The sequence below is a fragment of the Geotrypetes seraphini genome, chromosome 4 (assembly GCF_902459505.1).
Source record: "Geotrypetes seraphini chromosome 4, aGeoSer1.1, whole genome shotgun sequence".
NCBI lineage: Eukaryota > Metazoa > Chordata > Amphibia > Gymnophiona > Dermophiidae > Geotrypetes > Geotrypetes seraphini.
The window spans coordinates 102,488,258-102,514,154 of NC_047087.1; the positions used below are offsets into that span (position 1 = coordinate 102,488,258).

The 25,897-nt window shown below is 41.9% G+C and overlaps 1 protein-coding gene across 1 annotated transcript in view; it reads right to left on the reverse strand.

The window, feature by feature from the left end:
* The window catches only part of TBX15 (T-box transcription factor 15), a 216,666-nt gene that overhangs the window by 54,708 nt on the left and 136,061 nt on the right, over positions 1 to 25,897 (reverse strand). The window contains exon 6 of the mRNA XM_033940178.1: positions 13,342 to 13,406. Coding sequence (XP_033796069.1) covers positions 13,342 to 13,406 — 65 coding nt within the window. The remainder of the gene's footprint in view (positions 1 to 13,341; positions 13,407 to 25,897) is intronic.

A 25,897-nucleotide genomic window follows, 5' to 3' on the forward strand; every position in this document is an offset into this window, starting at 1 on the left:
ACGCATGAATGACTATTTCGGAAAATTGCGAGCCATGGAATCGAGGGTGAAATATTCATGTGGATTAAAAACTGGCTGGAATATAGGAAACAGAGAGTGGGGGTAAATGGACAACACTCGGACTGGAAGAGCGTCACTCGTGGGGTGCCGCAGGGCTCGGTGCTTGGACCCGTGCTCTTCAACATCTTTATAAATGATCTGGACATAGGTACAATTAAAAAAAAATAAATTTGCGGACGATACAAAGCTATTCAGAGTAGTGAAGACACAGGGGGATTGCGAAGATCTGTAATGTGACATAATCAGGCTCGAGGAATGGGCATCAACATGGCAGATGAGGTTGAACGTGGATAAATACAAAGTGATGCATGTCGGTGACAAAAATCTCATGCGCGAATACAGGATGTCTGAAGCGGTACTTGGAGAGACCTCCCAGGAAAAAGACTTGGGAGTTCTGATCAACAAGTTGATGAAGCCGTCCACGCAATGTGCAGCAGTGGCGAAAAGGTCGAACAGAATACTAGGAATGATAAAGAAGGGGATCACGAACAGATCGGAGAAGGTTATCATGCCGCTGTGCGCCCTCACCTGGAGTACTGCGTACAGCACTGGTCGCCGTACATGAAGGACACAGTACTACTCGAAAGGGTCCAGAGAAGAACGACTAAGATGGTTAAGGGGTTGGAGGAGCTGCCGTACAGCGAACCCCGAACAGAGGAGATTGAGAGGGGACATGATCAAAACATTCAAGGTACTGAAGGGAATAGACTTAGTAGATAAGGACAGGTTGTTCATCCTCTCCAAGGTAGGGAGAACGAGAAGCACTCTCTAAAGTTGAAAGGGGATAGATTCTGTAGGAACATAAGGAAGTTCTTCTTCACCCAGAGAATGGTAGAAAACTGGAACGCTCTTCCGGAGTCTGTCATAGGGGAAACCACCCTCCATGGATTCAAGACAAAGTTAGACAAGTTCCTGGTGATCAAGAGCATACGCTGGTAGGGCTAGTCTCAGTTAAGGGGGCTGGTCTTTGACCAGAGGGCCGCCGCGTAATCGGACTGCTGGGCATGATAGACCACTGGTTTGACCCAGGAGCAGCCATTCTTATGTTCTTATGGACCACTATGATCTTCGTTTTAACTGTTATTTCCTTTCCTTTAAATACTTTCATTATAGAGCAACCAATTGCTATTTTACGGAGTATTTCTTCCCCACTAGTTGCTTCCTCGCTTACCAAAGAGCCTAAAAGATTAAAACTCTTTACAAACCTTCAAGCTCAAAATCTTCATCATTTTCCATGTGCATAATCTTTGTTTTATTTATATTCAGTTTTAATCCCATGTTATGACTTTTGGCTTTAATTTTTTTCAGTAGGTTCAACTTGTCTTCTTTACTACTAGCAATGAGTGTTGTGTCATCTGTATAACACAGGTTGTTTATATTTCAACCACCAAAATCTGTTTTACTACTTTAAAAACCAATGCTTTCTTCTTCCACATTTGCTTTTTTGAAAATAATCTCACCATAAAGATTAAACAAATATAGTGACAAACTGCATTCTTGCCTTACACCACATTTTATTGGGAACCAATCAGTGTTACTATATTCACTCCTCATTGCTGCTTCTTGATTTTTATAGAGGCTTTATATCAGCTAAATTATATGCTTTGGTATTCCCATTTGCACTAGAGTTCTTCATAATTTTCATGATCTACAGTTCTACACAGTCAAAAGCTTTAGCAATGAAGCAAAAATATATAGACTTTTGATATTCTTTACTCTTCTCCAATATCCATCTAACATTAGCCCTTTTCTGAAACCAGCCTGAACTTCAGGTAGTTCTTGCTCAACATATGATTATAACCATTGTTGTATTATTTTCAGCAATATTTTACTTTCATGCGGAAGTAGCACAATCATCCTATAGTTGTTACAATTTTTTTCATCACCTTTCCGCAGTATAGGTATAAAAACTGATCTTCTCCACTCAGTTGGTCAATTTTTTTCCTTCCAAATATGTTGACACCGTCAAGTGAGAGCCAAGATAGCGCCTTCTGAGCCTTTAATTAATTCAATTGCAATACTATTGATGTCAGGTGACTCGTTGTTTGATAAAACTCCAATTGCTACTTTAACCTCTTTTAAAATATCTGGCTCGTCTTCAGTGTCAGTGTTCATTTCAATTTCCCCAATTCTTTTCACATTACTTTCCTTGTATAAATTTTCTGTATATTATTTCCATCTCTTTTTAATGTTTTTCTGCATCATTCAATATAATTCCACTGGCGTCTTTAAGCATTCCCAATCAAGGTTGGAATGTCTGCCTCAATCTCTTAACATCCTGATAAACTAATCTGGTTTTACCATATTGCGACAGGGAAGCCCCTGTCATGGGTTCAAAACCTGCTTTAAACCCTGCCACTAAAGGAAATGTGCCTATTCCTGAGCCAAGGAAGCTGCCCATTAATCCTGTTCCCAGTGCTAAGATCAGACAGCCAGGCCAGAACAGAGAAAGGATGGCAGAGAAGAATAGAATACCTGTTCCAAGTCACTATAATCCCTTTTATAAATCATCTGTTAATTCTTTAGCTAAACCTTTGGTTAGGAAATCTGACACAGTAAGGGTTAAGGAAAGGGGTGGAGCAGACAGGCAGAACCTGGCTAGAGCAGGAGTGAAAGTTACACAGCAGAATAAATCAAGGCCAGCTGAGAACAGAGGCAGGCAATCAGGAACCTGGAGGGAAGGAGAACGGAAGGCTAGAAGCGCTGTCTTCCTGCCTTCTGTTAAGAAACCACCAGTCCCACAGCACTGCCATGCTGATATGACTCTACTTCCTAAGCAGAGACTAATTGGGAGGGAAAAGCTCCATGAGCAGGGCTTGCCAAATGCTGCTTCAGAGGAGTATCCAGCTTCAGAGAGTGAGGAATCTCTTATGGAGGTAGAGGGAGATATCTCTGAGGGAAATGAAATGGACCGCAGCCCAGAAGCCTTAGACTATATGTCTGAATACAGCATGAGTCAGTAAGGTACTGTGTGGGGGAAAGGAATGAAAGTTTGTTCTATAATAATGGTCTAAAGCAGTGGTTCCCAACCCTGTCCTGGAGGACCACCAGGCTAATCTGGTTTTCAGGCTAGCCCTAATGAATATGCATGAGAGAGTTTTGCATATAATGGATGTGACAGGCATGCAAATCTGCTCCATGCATATTCATTAGGGTTAGCCTGAAAACCCGATTGACCTAGTGGTCCTCCAGGACAGGGTTGGGAACCACTGGTCTAAAGTACTTAAACGTCTCTGTCCTTAGGAGGGACTGGATAATGAATGAGAGTTTGATGTGTGAATGTGAGGATTACCTAATAGCAGAAATTAAACCTGAATTCCAGTATGCAAGCAAAGCATAGTGAGTGGGGGATGGGTAATGCTAACTAACCTTAAAAGGAGAAATAAAGCCCGGAGTGGATTCAGTGACCTAACATTGCACATCTCTGTTAGTGGGAACTTTTGGGAGGGGAATCTTAGACCATTAAAACAAGGGTGGATGGTTTCCAGCCCCCTGCCCAGAAATAAGAAGGGTAGTGGGGGGGTGGAGGTACTTCAAGTAGTCAGGTGGGGAGAACTTCCTGAAGAAATACTGGGCTCAATACTTGTGCCAAGCCTAAAAAGAGTGGAGCTAAAGCCCGGAGCCGACTGGTCCACAGAGGTTCTTGTATATAAGTTCTTGAAACCAGAATGCTGCCCAGAACTGTGCAAAGCTTGGCAGTCGAACTGTGAGAAAGAAACCCGGATTAAAAAGGGACTTGTTTATTTTTATTTTTTTTCTGATTGATACAAAAAGTGGCTCTAAGGAGAACTTTTGTTTGTGATAAATCTCCTCCAAGCACCATCAGCCAGTGTGGCTGTGTTAGAACCAGTGCAAACTGAACTGGATAATAAAACTTGGCAGTGGCGTACCTAGGGTATGTGGCACCCGGGGCCCATCATTTTTTGACACCCCCCCACCCACCCTCCATATAAAAAATATTTTTTTGTAATAACCATGAAACGGTATAAATGGTCAGAATAGAAACAGGGAGTGAAAATATTCTTTTATTGAACCTCTTATATGTAACCATTATTCCAAACATAACATAACATAAATTATGTCTGAATTGTCATGACATCATAAGTACATATGGAGTAGTTGCAGGTGATGCTTGGGACAGTTCTGATTGTGTTAGTTCGGTTTTATGTGTTTTTTTTAATAGAAGGGTTTTTATTTCTTTTTTGAAGGTTTTGTAGTCTGTGGTTGAGGCCAGTAGGTTGTAGAGTTGGGGATCGAGTGTTAGGAGGTTGTCGAACAGTTTTTTTCTTTTGACGTTTTTGGTTGGAGGGTGTGTGAATGGTGTGTGAGTTCTCCTATGTCTGGTTGAGGTGGATTGAATTATTTATCTGAAGAAATTAGTTACCCCCCCCCCCCCCATTCCACACACATTAATTCTCTTCCATTTTTGTTCCCATTATAAAAAAACACTGATAAGTTCCCAGAAAAAAAATACATTAAAATAAGAAGTGAAACCAAAGGCCCCTACAGATGAGAACATAACATAAGAATAGCCTAACTGGGTCAGACCAATGGTCCATCATGCCCAGTAGCCCATTCTCATGGTAGCCAATCCAGGTCACTAGTACCTGGTCAAAACCCAAAGAGTAGCAACATTCCATGCTACCGATCCAGGGCAAGCAGACACTTTCCCATGTCTTAATAACAGACTATGGACTTTTCCTCCAGGAATTTGTCCAAATGTTTCTTAAAACCAGCTAAGCTATCTGCTTTTACCATAACTTCTGGCCACTTCATTTTTAAGCTTAGATCTTTCCTTCCAAACAGAGACCTTGCTAGATGTCAAATACAACACAAGGGAACTTCACACGGACTTAGCTGTGCAGGAAATGTGAATCTCCTCATACACCCACCTATAGTGCAAAAATGTGCAAAGGTCTGTTTTTTTTTCCTTTCGATCACTAGATAGCCTAATGCCACACAAGCAGCACTGTTACAAAAGGTCAATGCTAAGGTTAACAAAGTTTCCTTCCTTGGACCACAAGGAGATACTGACAAACCACTGGAAGAGATCCCAAAACAACTACCTAGGCACAATACCCAAAGACCCACTCAGTGTGTGAACCAGTTGAGTGGAGTGAACTAACTGGGGGGTGGAAATGGGCCCGGAGTTTGCTTAGGAGAATTTCCCAGACCACCTCTTCCTCTCAACACATTGACACACCACCACCACCACCACCACCACTAGGAACACCTCACTGGGTAGGCCAGCAATGCTTATAAACTTTATAAAACACATTATTATATTTTTTTTATAAAGCACATATTTTAATTGAACTCTCTGACATCCTCAGCCTTTCCATTCACAAAAATAGAAGGAAGAAAAGTTCCCATTTCCTGCTGTCTCATGTCCCCGGCCTATACAATATTTTTCTTCTGCAGACCCTTCAAAAGTCTGACCAAATCCTCATTTCACTTGCATTATAAAGTACTGAGGATGCCATCTCTCCCCAATCCCAGGTCCTAAAGTCTGAGACAGTAGCGCACACTGCCCGACTCAGGAAGAAAAATTTCGATTCAGCCTATTTAATTGGTTTTTCAATTCAAATTTTCTGCCCATTTGGGTGATTTTTTTCAAAACTCCTGGTGGGTTTTATAGCTTTTTCACCCCCTTTGGCTTCTCCTAACCACACTGGCGCTGTGGTGTAAATAAAATAAAGAAACAAAAAGGACTTTTCCTCTCTCTGTTAAATCCTAGCTCATGTTTGCGGTCTAACACCAGCTCTGGCAGGATATACATTTCAAATCTGACATATTGTAATCACAAAACAGAAAATAAAATTAATTTTTCTACCTTTTGTTGTCTGGTTATTTTTCAAATCTTGTTGGTCCTAGGCTCTGGTTGTCTTCTGATAACTTGCTTGCCAGGGTCTCCTTCTTTCTTCATGCTAACCATCCATCTGCCATCTCTGTCCTCCCTTTCCATTTCCCTTCCCTCCTCAGGAAGTCTGGTATCTTTCCTTTTTTTCATCTCCCTCCACTACCCTTTCATCCTGCATCTCTCCCTCCTTCCCCACCACCCCAGGGCCCACCATCTCTCCCTTTCTTTTCCCAATTACCCTCCTATCCAGTATCTCTATCCCTCCTCCAAACCATCCCTTGTGTCCAATTTCTCTCCCTTTCTGTTCCTTCCCTCCCTAAATCCCATGGTCCATCATCTCTCTCCCTCTCCTCTATTTTCAGACCCATTATTTTTCCCCCCCCAAAGTCTGGCATATGCACATCTCTTTGAACACCCCCTTCCTTCTGTGAACTTCTACACCAGGGTCCCCCCTAAAGGCCTGTCCCCCCTTGAAGGCCTGCCTGTCACCCCCCGTAAGCCTGTCTCCCCCCTTGAAGGCCTGCACCCCCTTGAAGGCCTGTCCCCCCCTTGAATGCCTGTCCCACCACCCTGTCCCCCCCTTAAAGGCCTGCCTGCCTGTCCCCCCCTGAAAGCCTGTCTCCCCCCATGAAGGCTTGTCCCCCCCTTTAAGGCCTGCATCTCCCCATAAAGGCTTGTCCCTCCCCTTGAAGGCCTGCACCCCCGAAGGCTGCACCCCCCCAGAAGGCCTGCACCCCCCCGAAGGCCTGTCCCACCCCCTTGTAGGCCTGTCCCCCCCTTAAAGGCCTGCCTGCCTGTCCCCCCCGAAAGCCTGTCTCACCCCCATGAAGGCATGTCCCCCCCTTGAAGGCCTGCACCCCCCTTGAAGGTCTGCACCCCCCGAAGGCTGCACCCCCCCAGAAGGCCTGCACCCCCCGAAGGCTGCACCCCCCCAGAAGGCCTGCACCCCCCGAAGACCTGCACCCCCTTGAATACCTGTCCCACCCCCTGTTCCCCCCCTTAAAGGCCTACCTGCCTGTCCCCCCCTTGAAGGCCTGCCTGCCTTTCCCCCCCCCCTGAAAGCCTGTCTCCCCCCATGAAGGCTTGTCCCCCCTTTAAGGCCTGCATCTCCCCCTGAAGGCTTGTCCCTCCCCTTGAAGGCCTGCACCCCCCCCGAAGGCTGCACCCCCCCAGAAGGCCTGCACCCCCCCGAAGGCCTGCACCTCCTTGAAGGCCTGTCCCCCCCCTTAAAGGCCTGCCTGCCTGTCCCCCCCTTGAAGGCATGCCTGCCTTTCCCCCCCCAAAAGCCTGTCTCCCCCCATGAAGGCTTGTCCCCCCCCTTTAAGGCCTGCATCTCCCCCTGAAGGCCTGCCTGCCCGCCCCACCCCGAAGGACCGCTTGCCCCCCCTCCCACCCTCCATCCAGACGTCCGGTTCTTCCCCTCTGGCCTCCCCACACCATTTAGAGTAGAAGCAGCCTGCAGCAAGATCGCGATGTCAGCGATCTTGAGCTGCTTGTGCTGTCCTCCGCCGCGGACCCGCCCCCTCCTCTGACATCAGTGGAGGGGGCGGGACCGTGGCGGAGGACAGCATGAAGCAGCGCAAGATCACTGACATCGCAATCTTGCTGCAGGCTGCTTCGGTACTCTTAATGGTGCGGGAAGGCCAGAGAGGAAGAACCAGACGTCGGGGGGGGGGGGGAACGGACGCCGGAGCACCCCCTCAGGGCTCGCACCCGGGGCGGTCCTCCCCCCGCCCCCCCCCTTGGTACGTCACTGAAACTTGGAACTGGAAATTGTTGGTGGAAAGTTTTTTTTTCATCTGCTGTGCTTATTCCAGAGTGGTCCTCCAAAGAGCGCTAATACTTGCGCCTGGGGTGGGAGCTAGGTTGCCAGCGCTAGGCTTACCCTTGGCCCTGTCACAGAGCGTTAATGGTGGCAGTTTGGGTATTTAGCGCCCCCCACAGGCCACTTCTGGTAAAACAGTGAAATAATTGGTTTTTCCCAAAATTTTTGCTTGGAGAGCTAATTTTCCTTGGGAAAGTGCATTTTACTGTTGGCATTGCAAGGACTGCTTACAAACTGTTTGTTTTTTGAATTTTGACTGCAATACTGGCTTTTGTTTGGGATTTGATTGCTATATGCCAGTGCCAAAAGACTGAGACAAAGTAATTTGAGTTCCAGTGGATTATTTTTTGAGTTTTGGCAGTGCTATAGGATATGTTTTATTGGAGTTGGGAAGGAATACCATGGAGGAGTATGCTGGAGGCAAAAGATCATTGCTGGAGAGCAGAGTTCTGCAGAACCAGTCGGAGGAGCTGGAGAGCGGAGATCGAAGGAGGCCAAAGCGAATCCAGGTGGAAAGGCGACCAGAGGAGCAGTGTTCTCGGAGCAAAGAGCCGGACTCTACACTAAACCTAAGGCACAGACTCATCAGTGCCTAAGGTAAGGGTACCTTAGGGTGCTGGTGAGGGATACCAAGTCAAAGGGTTCCTTTCCAGGAGGGAAAAGGGAAAGGTGTTAGAAGAGCCTTACTTGGTTTTTGTTCTCGTCTCTTTCCTTTTCAGATGGAGTCGGCCAAGCACACAGCCACATGGGAGGCTGATCTTATTTTTCTGACCAGCAATATCAGCAACAGGATGACCTAGTGGCTTTGCTCCATCAACTTCACACACACTGGGCATACTTTGCCCAGGAAAAGGATCTAGGTGTCATCGTTGATGGTATATTGAAACCCTCAGCTCAATGTGCCGTGGCGACTAAGAAATAAAATAGAATGTTAGGAATTATCAATCTATGGTATGGGGATAAAAGGGATGGGATGCCTTCCTTATGAGGAAAGGCTAAAATGGCTAGGGCTCTTCAGATGGAGAAGAGATGGCTCAGGGGTGATAGATAGAGGCCTATAAAATACTGTGAAGTGGAAAGGGTAGATTTGAATCACTTGTTCACGCTTTCCAAAAATACTAGGACTAGGGGGCATGCGAAGAAGCTACTAAGTAGTAGATTTAAAACAAACCGGAGAAAATATTTCTTCACACAATGTGTAATTGAACTCTGTAATTTGTCATGTCATGCATTTGGGCTGCAAAAACCCGAGGGAATAGTACAGTTTAGATGGTGAAGAACTTATATGCACAACGGAAGAGCGGGACATGGGTGTGATTGTATGTGATGATCTTAAGGTGGCCAAACAGGTTGAAAAGGCGACAGTGAAAGCTAGAAGGATGCTAGGTTGTATAGGGAGAGGTATGGCCAGTAGGAAAAAGGAGGTATTGATGCCTCTGTATAAGACTCTGGTGAGACCTCATTTAGAATATTGTGTACAATTCTGGAGGACGCACCATCAATAAGATATAAAAAGGATAGAGTCAGTCCAAAGGAAGGCTACTAAAATGGTGTGTGGTCTTCGTCATAAGGCGTATGAGGACAGACTTAAAGATCTCAATCTGTATACTTTGGAGGAAAGGCAGGAGAGGGGAGATATGCTAGAGACGTTTAAATACAATCAACAAAAAAATTGTTATTAGCCTAGTGGTAGAGATACCCCATGAAAGTACATTTAAAATAGGTGGAGAAAAAGCCTCAAATTATCAACAATAAACGGACGTCAACCCAATGAGTTCTTAAGCCAGTCCTGCTCTGTATCATAGGCAAAAAAATTCCACACGTTTCAAAATGTAACTTTTCAAAACGGGACCAAAGCCACCACTGTGCACAGGGAGCCAGAAAAAGAACAAAACAGTTCACTTATCTTCTGACGATGGCAACAACAGCAGCGAGTAGATCTTCCTGCTATAGCACTTCTCACGCTGAAAAAAGACAAGGAACTGGATGTCACCAACAAGGCTCTTGTTTCGCCGAACGGCTGCATCAGGGCAATCACATTCTCTCCTGCTCTTCTGCACAGTGTAAATTCAATGTTGTTGCATCAAACACAATCCTCCGTCTCTATCATTGCCCGCCTGCTACTGTCCTGATAGGTAATAAATTATTAGTCTATACGCCTTGGGAGACCCTTCTGATAGTAAAACTACCAATGGCATAGCTTTCAGTTTTTTAGATGCACGCAAGCCCCAGAGGCACAACAAGCCTATGTATCATGTCTGGGGCCATGAACATTAGCACACATTAATAAATGAGGTTTTTAATATATTTCATTCGTCACTTTTTCAACATACATGTATATATATATATAAAAAAAATAATAATAAAGCAACTGGCTCACAAACAGGAACCAATTGAAAACATACTTCATCATTTTCACATGCTCCAGCAAGAACTAGAAGGAAAAAGAGAGTCCACTGAATCTCAGGGAATGCAAATCCACAGAGGCCGATAACCGGTCAAAATCCCAAACATTGGCTTGCAGACTTGGAAAACTCCATTGCTGGACCTAATGAACCTAAACTGCTCTACTACAGCTATCATTAAAATGTGCTTATTATTCCAGCATTGCCAGTATGGTCTGCATTATTAACATATCATTTCTCGAGTGTTCTCTGATATACAAGCTTGTGTTTTCTATTGACATTGTCCCCACAAAGAAATTTTGCTCACTAGTGAATTGCACACATCATTGTCAATATTCTCATCGTCCAGCTATGGTTTCACTACACCCCATCAGATGAAAATGCTTTGATCCTTTTGCAGGTTTTTATAATAGAAATGTATTGCTCATCACTCTTTTTTCCCTTTTTGATGGTAGGTTATATTTCATTCTACCATTCCGTCTTTTGTGGTCCGGCTGTTCTCTCGGGGATAATCCTCACAATATAAGAAAGAATCCTCAGGCGTAGTGTATAGGAGAAACGATGTTTCACAACGGGCCACCATCGATCATCTTTTGCTTAGTTCCTAAACTAAAAGCACATTGTAGGATATCAAAATGCCTTTCACCCTGCCACGACAATGAGTTCTTAAGAAAAAGTTCCAGTTTCTTTGAGAGCTCAGCTCTCCTGCTATGAATGATAAATGTTATGAAAGAAAACCCCAAGTAGTACATCTTGCTGTGTCTAAAGGATATTACAAAATACAGAAATGGTTGCTTCAGAACAATTTGCACACTTAGGGCTCCTTTTACAAAGCCACGGTAGAGCCTTAATGAATGGAATAGCACGTGCTAAATTGCCACGCGCGCTAGCCGCTACCGCCTCCTTTTGAGCAGGCGATAGATTTTGGGCTAGCCTGCGCTATAGCGCGTGCTAATACGGTGCGAGCATTAAAAACGCTAGCGCAACTTTGTAAAAGGAGCCCTTAGTAGAACAGCTATAGAATGAGAGAAAACTCTTTAAACTCTTTAAAATCTCCTTTTCAATTTGTTTAAAAATATTTTTGTACTTTAACAGCTCTAAAATAGCATTTTTATTTATTTCTTTCAACAATTTATATAGTTTGTTATTTCTGAAAATTCAATGCATGGAACAGCTAACATACATAATCAAAATATGCAGCACACATGATATAAAAACTACTAAAAAATAACTATGCATAAAATATTCAGTATAATCAAATACATAATTCAAATGCTTTTGAAAATGCAGGTAATGCAATTGCATGTAACAAAATAAGGCCCTCTTTTACTAAGTTTTGCGCAAATGCATTTGTTGCGTCAATTGAAAACCTATGTTAGCACCATATGATTTTCGTGCTGTAGTTCAGGCTATGGCTTTTCAAGACTTGATTACTGTAATGCCCTGTACCTTGGAATAACAAAAGCAAGGAGTAGGGCAAAACGCAGCAGCAAGATTGATAATGGGATTGTCTAAATAAGATCACATGGAGGGGGAGAAGGAAAGGGGACTGCATTGGGGGGGGGGGGGGTTGGGAGCAGGCAGCAATCTTGGTTTGCTAGGGAGGGGGGAGAAGAGGGCCACGGAGAGACAGGCAGGCATGGCACAACAGAGAGAGATAGGCAGGCAGGGGGCCAGGGAGAGAGACAGACAGGGAAGTGGAGAGGGAGGGGGAGAGGGAAAGGGGGCTGCTTTGGGGGGAGGGGTGTGTTGGGGGGCAGGCAGCAATCTTGGTTTTCTTAGGGGAGGGAGACAGAAGGGGGCTACGGAGAGACAGGCAGGCATTGCACAACACATGGCACAACAGAGAGAGATAGGCAGGCAGGGGGCTAGGGAGAGAGACAGACAGCCAGACAGCCACATTTACTCTAGCACCTGTTAATGTAATGGGCTTAAAGACTAGTACAATATAAAACAGTAATAATTTGCCCTCAATTCTTGTATGGAAACATTCCAGAACTGTTTAAAAGTAATATGCTCAATTATACACCAAATAGATTACACATTTTGAAAATCTAGCTTTACTGAAGACGAGTGCGAACCCAAGGTTTATTGAAACTGGTAAAATGACTTTCTGCTGCGCAGGAGTTAAACTATGGAACCCCCTTGTGGGCCAAATATGAAACTGTTGATAAGGGCACATTTAGGAAAGTACTTAAGACGCAACTATTTGTAGATGCCTTTTTCTAGTCAATATTGTCCTTTCTGGAAAAGCTGATGAACTATTTATGGTATTAGTTTGTAGATATGATTTCTGAGGATTTTTTGTATGTTATGATGATTTTGTTCTTAAATTATGTATGTAATTCTGTAAACCGTTTAGTTTTAAACGGTATAGAAATTTTAAAAATTAAATAAATTAAATAAATAAATGCTCCGACGCTTATAGAATGAGCGTTGGAGCATTTAGCGCTCTGAGCCACAGTAGAAACTTCTACTGCGGCTTAGTAAAAGTGTGTGTGTGTGTGTGGTGGGGGAGGGGATAACATAAACAAAGAAATAAAATTTAAAACATGTTTTCTTAATACTATAGTACCCTACAAAATACAATTGACTGTTTTAGAAACATCTCCATATACTCATCAAACACAATTCTAAGGAGTCTAGCACCCCCTTCAATTGACTTTATACCTTAAACTCTTCACTATTTCCCTACCTCCAAGATTTTGATAATTAAACTCTACAATTATAATCACTTCAAAACCATCTCTTCTAAAACAATCATATAAAATTGCATAAAAGTAGGCACTGATGTTCTTTGAGTTAGTGTGACTGTCAGGATCCTTTTTTCTATTTCTCGGTGACTGCCTAGTCTGCTTAACGGTTAATCCAGCCCTGATAGTTAACATGCACAAGTATTTTCAAAACTGCCAAGCTATACCATATTTGCATTTATGTAATTTCAAAGTCCTAATCGACTAGAGCAGTGGTTCTCCACCCTGTCCAGCTCTTTTTAGTGTAAACCGCCTAGAACTTTTGGTTATGGCGGTATAAAAGAATAAAGTTACTATTATTATTATTATATTGTCTCTGGCTTATGTGTAGCGTGTTTCAGGGACCTTTGTTAAAGCAGCTGAGATAGCTTTCCTAACATTACACTAGTATGCTGTATGATAAGGAGAACACAGATTTGAAAGGCTTCTTCATTTTACCTGTTTCTTCCAGAATCTCGGAATCCTTTTGCAAATGGGTTTCGGTCAATTTTTAATCTGGTGATCTAGAAAGAAACATGACATGCAATTAAATATTTAAAATTGTTTTTCTTTTCATACCATATGATCTAACCTACTTCTGTCTCACAAGAGTGTAATACAACTTTCAACTCTCTGTGGCTTCTTTGAGCTTACTGTAACCTGTGCAACTACTTTTGTGTGATACGAGTATATATGAGTATATATCACACAGAAGTAGGTGTCCAAGGACTTTTAATTAATGCAATGGGAATCCTCACAAGACTAACTCAGCTTCAGTTTCTCCAGTTGACACCGAGACATTTGCCAAGCTCCCATTTACTTACAGTAACAACACTGTCCATCCGATATTCAGTGCTATTTAACTGGCTAGGAATGGCTCTTGGCTGGTTAAATTATGCAAAGCCAGATAAGCACTAATCAACATGAGATGGCCACTAAATATTAGCACCACTAAGGAATTGGCTAAAACCCCTAAATCCTAGGTGGTAAGCTGACCAAACAGTCACTCAATGGGAGGGAACAAGCTTTAGTGGATAGCCGGTTATGCTACATGAGTTAACTGCCTATTTGCAAAATTTAAAGCTTTAGCCAGCTATGTTTAGTGGACAAATCGGGCTGCTTAAGTAGGTAGTCTATCATTGGCTACTATAAACTTATCTGGCCAGTGCTGATTATCAGCTTAGCTAGCTAGGTTTATAGTGGCCAAAAATAGACTGGATAATCCATGCTGTATGGCCCAGCATTGAATATCCAGACTCAGCGCCGCCCGGCTAACTCCCACGGTCTGAATAGCAGGTCCTGTATGTTTCCTAGCATTTCCTATCAAGCAACACACCCTTGTCTAAAGACATAACTTTGTTATTGAAAACAGAATCTAACGGCAAAGAAATATGGGTTGATTCTATTAAAATGTGCCTATATGTACATACCTAGTCTATAAAGGAAAGTAGGTGTCTGCTTTCCTTCATAGAATACTAGCACAATTGGGAATATACTGTACAGTATATATATAATTTAGACACAAACACTTAATACCAGCCTTATAGCCTAAATGCTGGAGATATGTGCATAACATATTCTTTAAGTTAGATGCATACATGATCTACCTGAGCTCTGCCCAGACTCAGCCTATGCATAAGCCCATTTGTAAAATATGCACTACGTAAAATATGCATATACAGTATTTACAGAAAAGCTGTAGGTGAAAGTTTAGCATTTACATAGACATGTGCACTCATATGTACCATTAGTCTAACCATTTATGTGAAGGTCTTATAAAATTTAACATTAAACGACTTCATACATTACAGAACACTGCCTGGTAAGTTATTAGGGTTCAAAAATAAATTTGATCATGTAACCCCCCTCTGTATGGACATTATCATTGGTTACCGGTTGTCTATAGATTTCAATTTAAAATACTGTATGAGTACTTACTCACAAAGCATTTCATACTACGATACCTGATTATCTGAATTCACTGACTATTCCCTACACTCTCGGGTGCACTTTGCGATCATTACAAGATAATAGATTAGTTCTTTCGGCAGTGAGTAGAATTAGGTGGGAAACCACTCGTCAGAAAACATTTTTTTTTTTTACATAGCTCGTAATCATTGGCATCATCTTTCAAGTTGTATTCGGTCTGAAGCAAATTTCAAGGCCTTCAAGACATTATTAAAGACCCTTTTTTTCAGTTAGCTTTTGGTGTAGACTCATTTCTGTAAGATTACATTCATTGAGAAATTTTCCTCAAAGACAATAATTATGGGGAGTGTGTGGCACAGTGGTTAAAGCAACAGCCTCAGCACCCTGAGGTGACGAGTTCAAACCCACATTGCCCCTTGTGACCCTGGGCAAGTCACTTGATCCCACAATTGCCCCAGGTACATTAGATAGATTGTGAGCCCGCCAGGACAGACAGGTAAAAATGCTTGAGCACCTGAATAAATTCATGTAAAACCATTCTGAGCTCCTGGGGAGAATGGTATAAATAAATAAATAAATAAATGATTTTATATGCAATGTTGTGTGATTATATCTTCTGTGGGCTGTCCTATAATTTTATGGCATTCCTTTTCATATTTTATTGAATTTTATATTTATATTAATGCAAACTGCTGAGAACTGTTGTAAGATTTGGTAGTATATCAAATTTTAATAAACATAAGAATATAAGAATAGCCTTACTGGGTCAGACCAATGGTCCATCAAGCCCAGTAGCCCGTTCTCACGGTAGCCAATCCAGGTCACTAGTACCTGGCAAAACCCATGGAGTAGCAACATTCCATGCTACCGATCCAGGACAAGCAGTGGCTTCCCCCATGTCTTCCTCAATAACAGACTATGGCCCTTTCCTCCAGGAAATTGTCCAAACCTTTCTTAAAACCAGCTAAGCTATCTGCTCTTACCACAACCTCTGGCAATATGTTCCAGAGCTTAACTATTTTCTGAGTGAAAAAATATTTCCTCCTATTGGTTTTAAAAGTATTTCCTTGTAACTTCATTGAGTGTCCCCTAGTCTTTGTAATTTTTGACGGAGTGAAAAAAAAAATCGATCCACTTGTACATGTTCTACTCCACCCAGAATTTTTAGATTTCAATCATATTTCCCCTCAGCCGTCCCTTTTCCAAGCTGAAAAGCCCTAACCTTTTTAATCTTTCCTCATACGAGTGGAGTTCCATCCCTTTATCATCTTGGTCGCTCTAGTGCCGCTATAACTTTCTTGAGATAAGGAGACCAGAACTGAACGCAATACTCCAGATGAAGTCGCACCATGAAGCATTACAGGGGCATTATAACATTCTTAGTCTTGTTAACCATCCCTTTTTAATAATTACTAGCATCCTGTTTGCTTTTTTGGCCACCGCCGCACATTGGGCAGAAGGTTTCATCGTACTGTCAATGATGATACCCATATCCTTTTCTTGGGCGCTAACCCCCAAGGTGGACCCTAGCATCCGGTAACAGTGATTCGGATTATTATTCCTAATGTGCATCACTTTGCATTTGTCAACATTAAATTTCATCTGCCACTTGAAAGCCCAGTCTTCTAATTTCCTAAGGTCTGCCTGCAATTTTTCACAATCCACATGAGTTTTAACAACTTTGAACAGTTTAGTGTCATCTGTAAATTTAATCACCTCACTCGTCGTTCCAATTTCCAGATCATTCATAAATAAGTTAAATAGCACCGGTCCCAGTACAGATCCCTGCGGCACTCCACTGTTTACTCTCCTCCATTGAGAAAAATGACCATTTAATCCTATCCTCTGTTTTCTATCCAATATCCAATTCCTAATCCACAATTGAACTTTGCCACCTATCCCATAACTCTCATGAGGAACTTTATCAAAAGCTTTCTAAAAATCTAGATGCACTATATCAACTGGCTCACCTTTATCTGCATATTTATTCACACCTTCAAAGAAGTCAAGCAAATTGGTGAGGCAAGATCTACCTTGGCTGAACCCATGCTAACTGTCCCATTAAATCATGTTTGTCTACGTGTTCCACAATTTTATTTTTTTATAATTGTTCCCACCATTTTTCCCAGCACTGAAGTCAGGCTTACTGGTCTGTAATTTCCCAGATCTCCCCTGGAACCCTTTTAAAAATCGGTGTAACATTGGCCACCCTCTAATCTTCAGGTACTACAGACGATTTTAGCAACAGGTTACAGATCACAAACATCAGGCCAACAATTTCATGTTTGAGTTCTTTTAGTACCCTGGGATGTATACCATCTGGTCCAGGTGATTTTATCACTTTTTAATTTGTTGATTTGTCTTATTACATCTTCCAGATTCACTGATATTTCTTTCAGTTCCTCCGCATCATCATCCTTGAAAACCATTTCTGGTTCAGGTAGATCTCTTACATCTTCTTCTGTAAAGACCGAAGCAAATAATTTATTCAGTCTCTCTGCTATGACCTTATCCTCCTTGAGCATCGCTTTTGCTCCTTGATCATCCAATGGTCCCATGGATTCCTTCACAGGTTTTCTGTTTCTGATGTACCTAAAAAATTGTTATGAGTTTTTGCCTCTCTTGCAAGCTTCTATTCATATTCTTTCTTAGCTTGAAAGATCACCTTTATTTTGTAGAATTAGCCTCTAGTTATCCTCACATATTGCCATCCTACCTCATCTTTCATCTTTACTTTATCCATAAAGGTTTATTTGCTATAAAGAGAGGTTATAACACAGTTTGATTGCTAGAATAAATCTCATACGAGATTCCGCTGTTACTGACCCCAGTAGTGATTTATGGACCACAGCTAGTATAAATGCCCACACCTAGATGTGATCTAGAATGTGTGTACATTATCGTATTTTATAATTTACACTGTCCATACACTACTCACCAAAAAGGCACAGATTTTACAAATGGCACATGAGGAAAGGCACCAAAATCGGCAAGCATGGCCTATCTAATCGCTTAACTGAACTTTTTAATTAGCTTAAACAGGTTTTCAGGTTTCAGGTTTATTTAAAAATTTGTTATACCGCCTTATTAAAATTCAAAGCAGTTTTTACATAATATAAAAACAAAGTATAATAAGAACGTACATTAGAAACAAATAACGCTACAAACAGTCAAATCAGCACCATTAATGAAAATTAAGGCACTGTTGACAGAATTGTGTCTAACGGCGCCTAACTCTACTTAGTCATCGGTAGGCATTATAATGTTAGGTGCCAGTTTTCCTGGCCTAATTTAACAGCGCCTAATGCAGATGCCTAAGCCATTCAATGCCCAGACTTCACCCCTAACCATGCCCACTTTTTGTTTAGGTACTGGTAGACTAGTGGAACTTTTATTAATCATTTTTTATTAGCTTTTAATGGCATTTTCAATCATCAGGCCATTTAACCTAATTTTAAATATTTAGATTTTGTTCGAAAATTTGGCTAGGCCTCACTAGTCACCGCTGATATTTAGGCCAAGAAAACCCTGGCATAAATAAGGGGTACTTAAGATTCAATTTGGGCATCATTAGGCACATGTTTATAAATGACGCCTAACTGCTCAGTGCCAATCTTATATGTGCCAAATATATAGACTCAGGGCCAAAGTGCATGCCAGCATATCATGGCGTATACTCTTCAGTCAGCTAGTATTTTATGAGGTTATTCACAGGTGTTAATAGCCACTTATATGTATAAATGATTACAATATCAACAACCACAAAAGAGACGATCACCTCTGCGAAAATCATAACAAAGTCCAAGAAACAGAGCAGAGAGAGAGGCCTGATCTTCAAACCATTTTAATAACAACCAATCAGAATCGCACATGACTGGACTAGACTGTTTCACATATGATTCTGATTGGTTGCTATTAAAGTGATTTGAAGATCAGGCCTCTCTCTCTGCTCTGTTCCTTGGACTTTGTAATGATTACAATATCATCATTTATTCCCATTTTTAGCTCCTAAAATTGGGCACCCCTTATAAGACTACCTTCCTTGTGAGTGTGTCATAAACCTGTTAAGCTGCTGGCACACTAATCTAGGGGGCTGCAGCTGGATGGCACCCAGAAATACGCAGATGTTAACGCAATGATGTCACATGCATGCGTGACATCATTGCATCGACATCCGCCCATGCGAGAGGCACATCCTGTAAGCAGTCAGCTGGCGCCGGCGCTTCTCCTACTCTCTGGCATCTCGGGGCGCACCTGGAATCCTTCGGGGCACACAGTTTGCGATACAGTGTTCTATGTCTTCCACAAACCTACTTTTATGCATATACCCCAAGGAGTAATCCTAATGATAATGGCAGTGGACTGAGAATCAAAGAAGCCAGGGTTCAGATCCCACTGATATTCCTTTTGATCTTGGACAAGCTACTTAACTTTCCATTTTTTCAGGTAAATGGAACGACTGGCTGGGTAACATCATCCCGCACTCCTCATCCTATTTCAAGTTCAGAAAATCAGTAAAAACGAATTTGTTTAATCGATTCGTAACCTAAGAATTGTACAGTCTTTCTTTTCTTAGATCAGACAATCCTTTTGATTCTCCTATTTACTTTTAGATCAGGTCTCGCCTTAACAATTACTCTTAGACTAAGTCTTCATAAAAATTGTTCTTCCCTAATTGTTATTCTATTTTAATTGTTTATTTTAAATCAAATGTAATTTAACCTCTAATTATTTACATATCTTTAATATAACTATGGATAAAATTGTATGTATATGGTTTTAAACTGTTTATTTGTCCCCCCCCCCCAAATTATTATTGTTATACGCATTGAAAATACTTGATATTGCGTTTAAATCAAAATCTCGATAAACATGAAACTTCTTCCATCCTGTAAGCTTGTATTCGATGACTTTGTATGGTGACCTGCAGAGACAACGATTTGTAACCTAAGAATTGTACAGTCTTTCTCTTCTTCCATCCTGTAAGCTTGTATTCGATGACTTTGTATGGTGACCTGCAGAGACAACGATTTGTAACCTAAGAATTGTACAGTCTTTCTCTTCTTCCATCCTGTAAGCTTGTATTCGATGACTTTGTATGGTGACCACTTCGCTGTTTGTCCAGCACCTCTTGTTGTAAACCGCCTCGAACTATCATGGCTTTGGCGGTATATAAGAATATAATTATTATTATTGTTATTATTATATGTGAAAGGCAATTCTATAAACTGGGGGCCCACATTTATGCACCCTCGTTTGTGTAAGTGCAAAGAATTCTTGCACTAATGCGCATTGGTACCAACAGGAGCCTAAGCACTATTCTTTAACAATGCACATAAGTGGCATTTGCACATCAGTGCAAAAGGGGTGGGGTCAGGCCTCCCACTTACCTGTGTAACTTACGGATTGCTATAAGTTATGCACATTGTTGCCACGTTTTAAACTGTCACAGTTATGGCTGGTGTAAATGTAAATGTGAGGTGCCCTAAACTAAACTTTAGGTTTGTATACCGCACCTTCTCCGCAATCGTAGAGCTCGGCACGGTTTACAGGGTTGGGATAGAAAGGAACTCCAATGGAAGGTTATAGGATTAAGTGTAAAGAAGGTTTAGAGGGGTTTAGGGTACCAGAGAGGGGGGAAGTATTACATTTTTGAGAAAAGCCAAGTTTTCAGATGTTTATGGAAAAATTGGAGGGAGCTCGAATTTCGAAGTGGGGATGTAAGGTTATTCCAGAGCTAGTGATTCTAAAGGGGAGGGATGTCCCTAGTTTTCCTACATGAGATATACCTTTTATAGATTACTAGAACAAACAGAATCTGGGTGCCCACCTGCCATTAGAGAATAAACTTTTATCACATGGCATCAGGGTGCTTAAATGGAGGTACCCAGTTAAGAGTTAACCTCATAGATTGTGAGCCTTTCGAGGTCAGGCAAATATCAAGGGCTCCTTTGACGAAGCCACATTAGTGGCTTTATCGCATGTACCTTTTAAACCCCCGCGCTAGCCGAAAAACTACCGCCTGCTCAAGAGGAGGCGGTAGCGGCTAGTACAGCCGGCAAATTAGCGCGCGCTATTACACGCGTTAAACCGCTAACGCGGCTTCGTAAAGGAGCCCCATGTGTACCTGAATGTAACCCAGTTTGAACTGCTACTGAAATAGGTGGCAACTAAATCCAATTTTTTTTTCCTTTCTCTCCCCTACCAGCTTATGCGTATAAAATGCGGTTCTCCGTGTTCAAATCACTTATACAATGAGCCCCTAAATGTTACCTTTATAAAGTAAATTAAGCAGGTCAGAAAATTTCTCTGTGAACAGAGATGATCACAGTTGATTTCAGAAGGTTCATAAATCATTGTAAAACGATCACCAGATTTTGAGCAGTCTTGATTACCTCTGGGGTTGAACTGCTAGTGCTCTATCGAAGAATGTCCAGAATCTGTTACGAACTGTCCATTCTGGCGGAGGAACATTCATTTGTGTTTGTCACTGATGAGGAACATGCAGTATCAATCTGGAACCACTTATCACTATTTTGAAAACATATCATAGCTTCAGAATACTCTGGCAATGGCTCGTAATGAAGCAAAAATTCAGGGAAAGCAAAAACAGAATGGCTGCTGTCTGAAATCATTACCAGAAAGAGAAGTACATTCTGGGTCTGTTTATAAAAATATACTCTGTGAAGAAACGGGACACAGAATGTAAAAAGTACCATGCCAGCATCCTGTCTCCAACAGTGGCCAGTCCAGGTCAAATGAAAGTACCCAGCAACCCCTAATGAAGTGGGTCTTTTCAAAAATGTTTTTTAAGATTTTGAATGATCTAGCACAGTGGTTCACAACCATTGTGTTGGAATACATCGGTGTGTCCCCACGAGGCAGGAGGTGGGTCACCAAGCAGTAGCGCAGCAAGGGCGAGAGGCACCCAGCGCGGTAGTGCCCCCCTCCCCCGCCCTCTTCTCCACCCCCCACCCCATCCACTCCTTCCTGCCGCACATGGGCACCCCTTATTTTCCCCCGTACCTCTTTAATGTTCCCGGCGCAAGCAGCAATCCCAGCCTGCTGCTCACGCCAACGTCGGATCTTCCTCTGCCATCACTTTCTAGGCGTGGGTCCAGGAAGTGACATTTAGAGGAAGAGCCGATGTGGGCGCAAGCAGTAGGTTAAGGATTACTGTTCACGCCACAAATGTTAAAGAGGTATGGGGAAAGGGAAGGTGTGCACACGCATAGTAGTGTGAGGTGGGGAAGGAGAGGGGGCAGACGACGGGTTCCAGCCCCCAGGGCAGACTGCCCCGCCTTACCTCGCCACTGTTACCAAACCTTTGGTATAGACAGCAACCCTACACTTTCCTTAACAATCATCTGTACCTGCAAGCTGAGATCCAGAGATTCAGGTACTTAAAATTTCCTTAACTGGACCCTATTTGTGCTTCCTGGTTACCCCCCAATGATAATTGCTGTAACTACCCCCAACTGGAAATCTTCCAGTTCTGGTTTAAATTGCTTATTGATTTTATAAAAACATCTTACAGAAAGTGTAACAAATTATCCATCAATAACATTTTTTTTTTAATTCTTTATTCATTTTTAAAGCCAACATAAAGTGCAACAGGTCAACAAACAATTAATACAATAAACAGCACTCATTACAAACAAATTATATAAAAAGTACATAACACCCCCCTCCCAGACCCTCCCACCCACCCTTCCTGGATGTGTATATAATTAATTCAGAAATCAAAGGGAAATACTAATGATCAATTCTTACAAAATTTTGTTAATGGACCCCAAATCTATTTGAATTTATTATAGTGTCCCAAGTGTAACAAATTCATACGTTCAAACTTACAACTTCTGGTGGGAAACCTTATGCCAAATTTATAATTTAACCTGTCCCAATTTTTCCAGTTTTTCGTGATTAGCTGCATAGCAACTCCTGTCATGATGAGAAGTAATCTATTCTTATTTGCATTGATTGGATTCTTGGGCAATAGTAATATTCCAAACAATGCTACATCATACGACAATGACAGTGGGACTTCCAATATCGTATTGATTTGATCCCACATGGATCTCTAAAATTTAAGTATCAAAGGACAGTAGAACAGCAGATGATCCAGTGTCCCTATATCAAGATGACAGTAACTTAGAACTATCTAACTTTTGCAAACTTTTATGTATGCATTAATCTCTCAATTTATTTAATTCATCTATGATACCAATCGAGGTTTCATTTTACCTTATTTATAAAGTGACTTAACATATGATACATAGGTTTGTTATTTAATTAATTCAATAGTATTTTGAATGTGATACTATTTAAATGTCATCAATAACAATCTTAAAAAGCACTTATGTACTATACATGAAATACAAAATAAAACAATCCCCTCCCCTCCCCTTCTCTGGATTTGTATGTAGAATATGAAATCTTTAATATGGCAGGTTCACAGTATTATCAAAGCTGTTAAAAAAAGAATTGAATGGACCCCAGATTCCTAAGAATTTTTGTGGCTTTTATTTTTTCTGCTAGCATTTTCTCATATTGGTAATACATACACAGAGTCTCCCACCAAAACAGCATATTTAACCTATCCCATTGTTTCCAATTCCTTGTAATCATTTGCAAAGCCTGTCATAATGAGAAGAAATTTATATTTGGAACTACTTGGCGGGCTTCTATTGATAATTGAAGTTCCAAACAATATAATTCTATATGATAACGGAATGGGGACTTCAAGAATAGAAATTATTTTGCTCCATATGGACTTCCAGAACCCAAATATTAAAGGACAGTGAAATAAAAGATGATCTAACGTTCCAATTTCCAACTGGCAATGCCAGCATTTATTGGAGCGTGTCGAGTCTGTTTTTTTTGTGATCTCACTGGAGTCCAAAATACTATATACATTAAGGGCTCCGGGATTCAAGGGCAAGTTGGATGCACACCTTCTCGCAAATCACATTGAGGGATACGAGTAAACAAGGTTTCTCAACAGGGAACACCTGGCTTGGCCTCCGCGAGTGCGGGTCGCCGGGCTGGATGGACCTAGGGTCTGATCCAGCGAAGCCATTTCTTATGTTCTTATGTTTACAAAGGTGCGTTAGGGCTTTAATGCGCAGAATAGCGCGTGCTGAATTGCCGCACGCGCTAGACCTTAATGCCAGCTTTGAGCTGGTGTTAGTTCTAGAAGCGTAGCGCAGGTTTAGCGTGCGGTAATTTCGTGTGTACGGTAATTTATTTAGCGCACCTTAGTAAAAGGAGCCCCAAATGTTCCAGTTCTATCATCCAGAGGTTCTGTTTTCTATGTAGTCTTTGAGTAGCACAATATCTGGAAGTGGAAGGATTTTATGTTACTGTTACTGAAGTGATACCAGAATTTGAATATACATTTGTTTGGTATGATGAGGTGTATGCTCTGTATAAACTCATGAATGGTTGAAAGTTTCTTGACACTGACAGTATGTTTAGTCTGAATTTGCCTGTCATTCAACCTCATATTGCAAACTGTATGCAACGGTTCATAGTCATTCGCGCGCGGGACTTCGGCACGCCAACATTGCAGCGCAGAAAAATCAGCGCACGACCCTAGCATGCCGCCTAAAAAGTTACTTTTAAAGAGCTCCAATGCGGGGTGTGAGTGGGGACACCCCCCCCCCCCCCAGTTTATTTCATATTCTTAGCGCTGCCGTTAGGGGGAAGGGGATGGAACCCTCCATTATAGAGTAAACTTCACTTTTTCCCGATTTTTTAGGAAATGTATAATGTGGGGGTTGCACCCCCCACGTCCCCCCAATGGCAGCACGAAGAGTATGAAGTAAAGCGGGGGGGGGGGGATGTTCTCCCACACACACACACCCACATCGGAGCTCTTTATAAGTAACTTTTTAGGAGGCGCGCTGGGGTCTCGCGCGCTTTTGTCCCGTCACCGTATGCAACACATCTCCCAGATTTCTCACCGATAAAGAAAGAGAAGACTAAAACTTCTTGACAAGGCTGTGCTAGTGGCTGCCATGCGGCAAAAAGCCCCCGAAATCCTTTAAATCCCTATGGGCTTCGGGGCAGTTACCGCAGTGGCAGCTTCTATTGCGGCTTTGTAAAAGGTGGGGGTGGAGGGAATGTGCTGACCTCAATTTTAACATTATTTATAAAACAAAGTTTAAGAATACAGTATTTTATATTTCCATTGCACCATTGTTAACCGCAATAAAAAAAAACATTTAGGAGTTTTTTTGATTTGTTTAGTTGTGAATTTTAGTGTTCAGTGTGACACACACATGAACATTCTCGGTCAGGTATGTCACAAGAAAGTTGAGAACCACTGAAATAGTTCTTCAGCATCAAAGTGCTCTTTTCAGCTGTCTCTTCTTAAAATTCCAGATGGCATTAAATGGAAGGCAGTGAAGTAAATTACACCCACAATAACAACACAGGTGACAGAGAAAAGAAAACCAATAAATCACTTGCTTTGAACTAACATGAGCTCTCATACACCCTTCTACACAACATTAAGGCTAAAAAGGACTTAACACACCAGCACGCATATTTCATGTTTTCATTTTGCAATTTTACATTTCAATACCGTCAATCAGTAGAGTGGAGTCCACTCTTCATTTAGAATTTTAAATTAAGTACATCCAACATTACCATAAAAGAAGGTCATTAGAATCATCCAGAACTAAGAGGCATGCAAATAACACACAGGAATAGCTTTAGTTCTTAACTAGTAAGACATAATAAATGACGGCAAATAAAGACTTGGATAATCTATCCAGTCTGCCCAACAATCATGCTCATTATTAATTCACAATTAAATTGTCTTTGTTTGATATTTCTGGGACATAGACTCTGCCTGACACTGTCCTTGTATGTGATGATCTTAAGGTGGCCAAACAGGTTGAAAAGGTGACGGCGCAAGCTAGAAGATTGCTAGGGTGCATGGAAAGGGAAGGGGCACATGTACGTGGCAGAGGGGGTCGGGAAGGAGAGGGGGGTCAGAGAGGAGGATGTGTTCCGGCGCACCCACCAAGACGATGCAAGGGGCAGACCACCTCACCCCCTCCTTACTACCCCTCTTTAT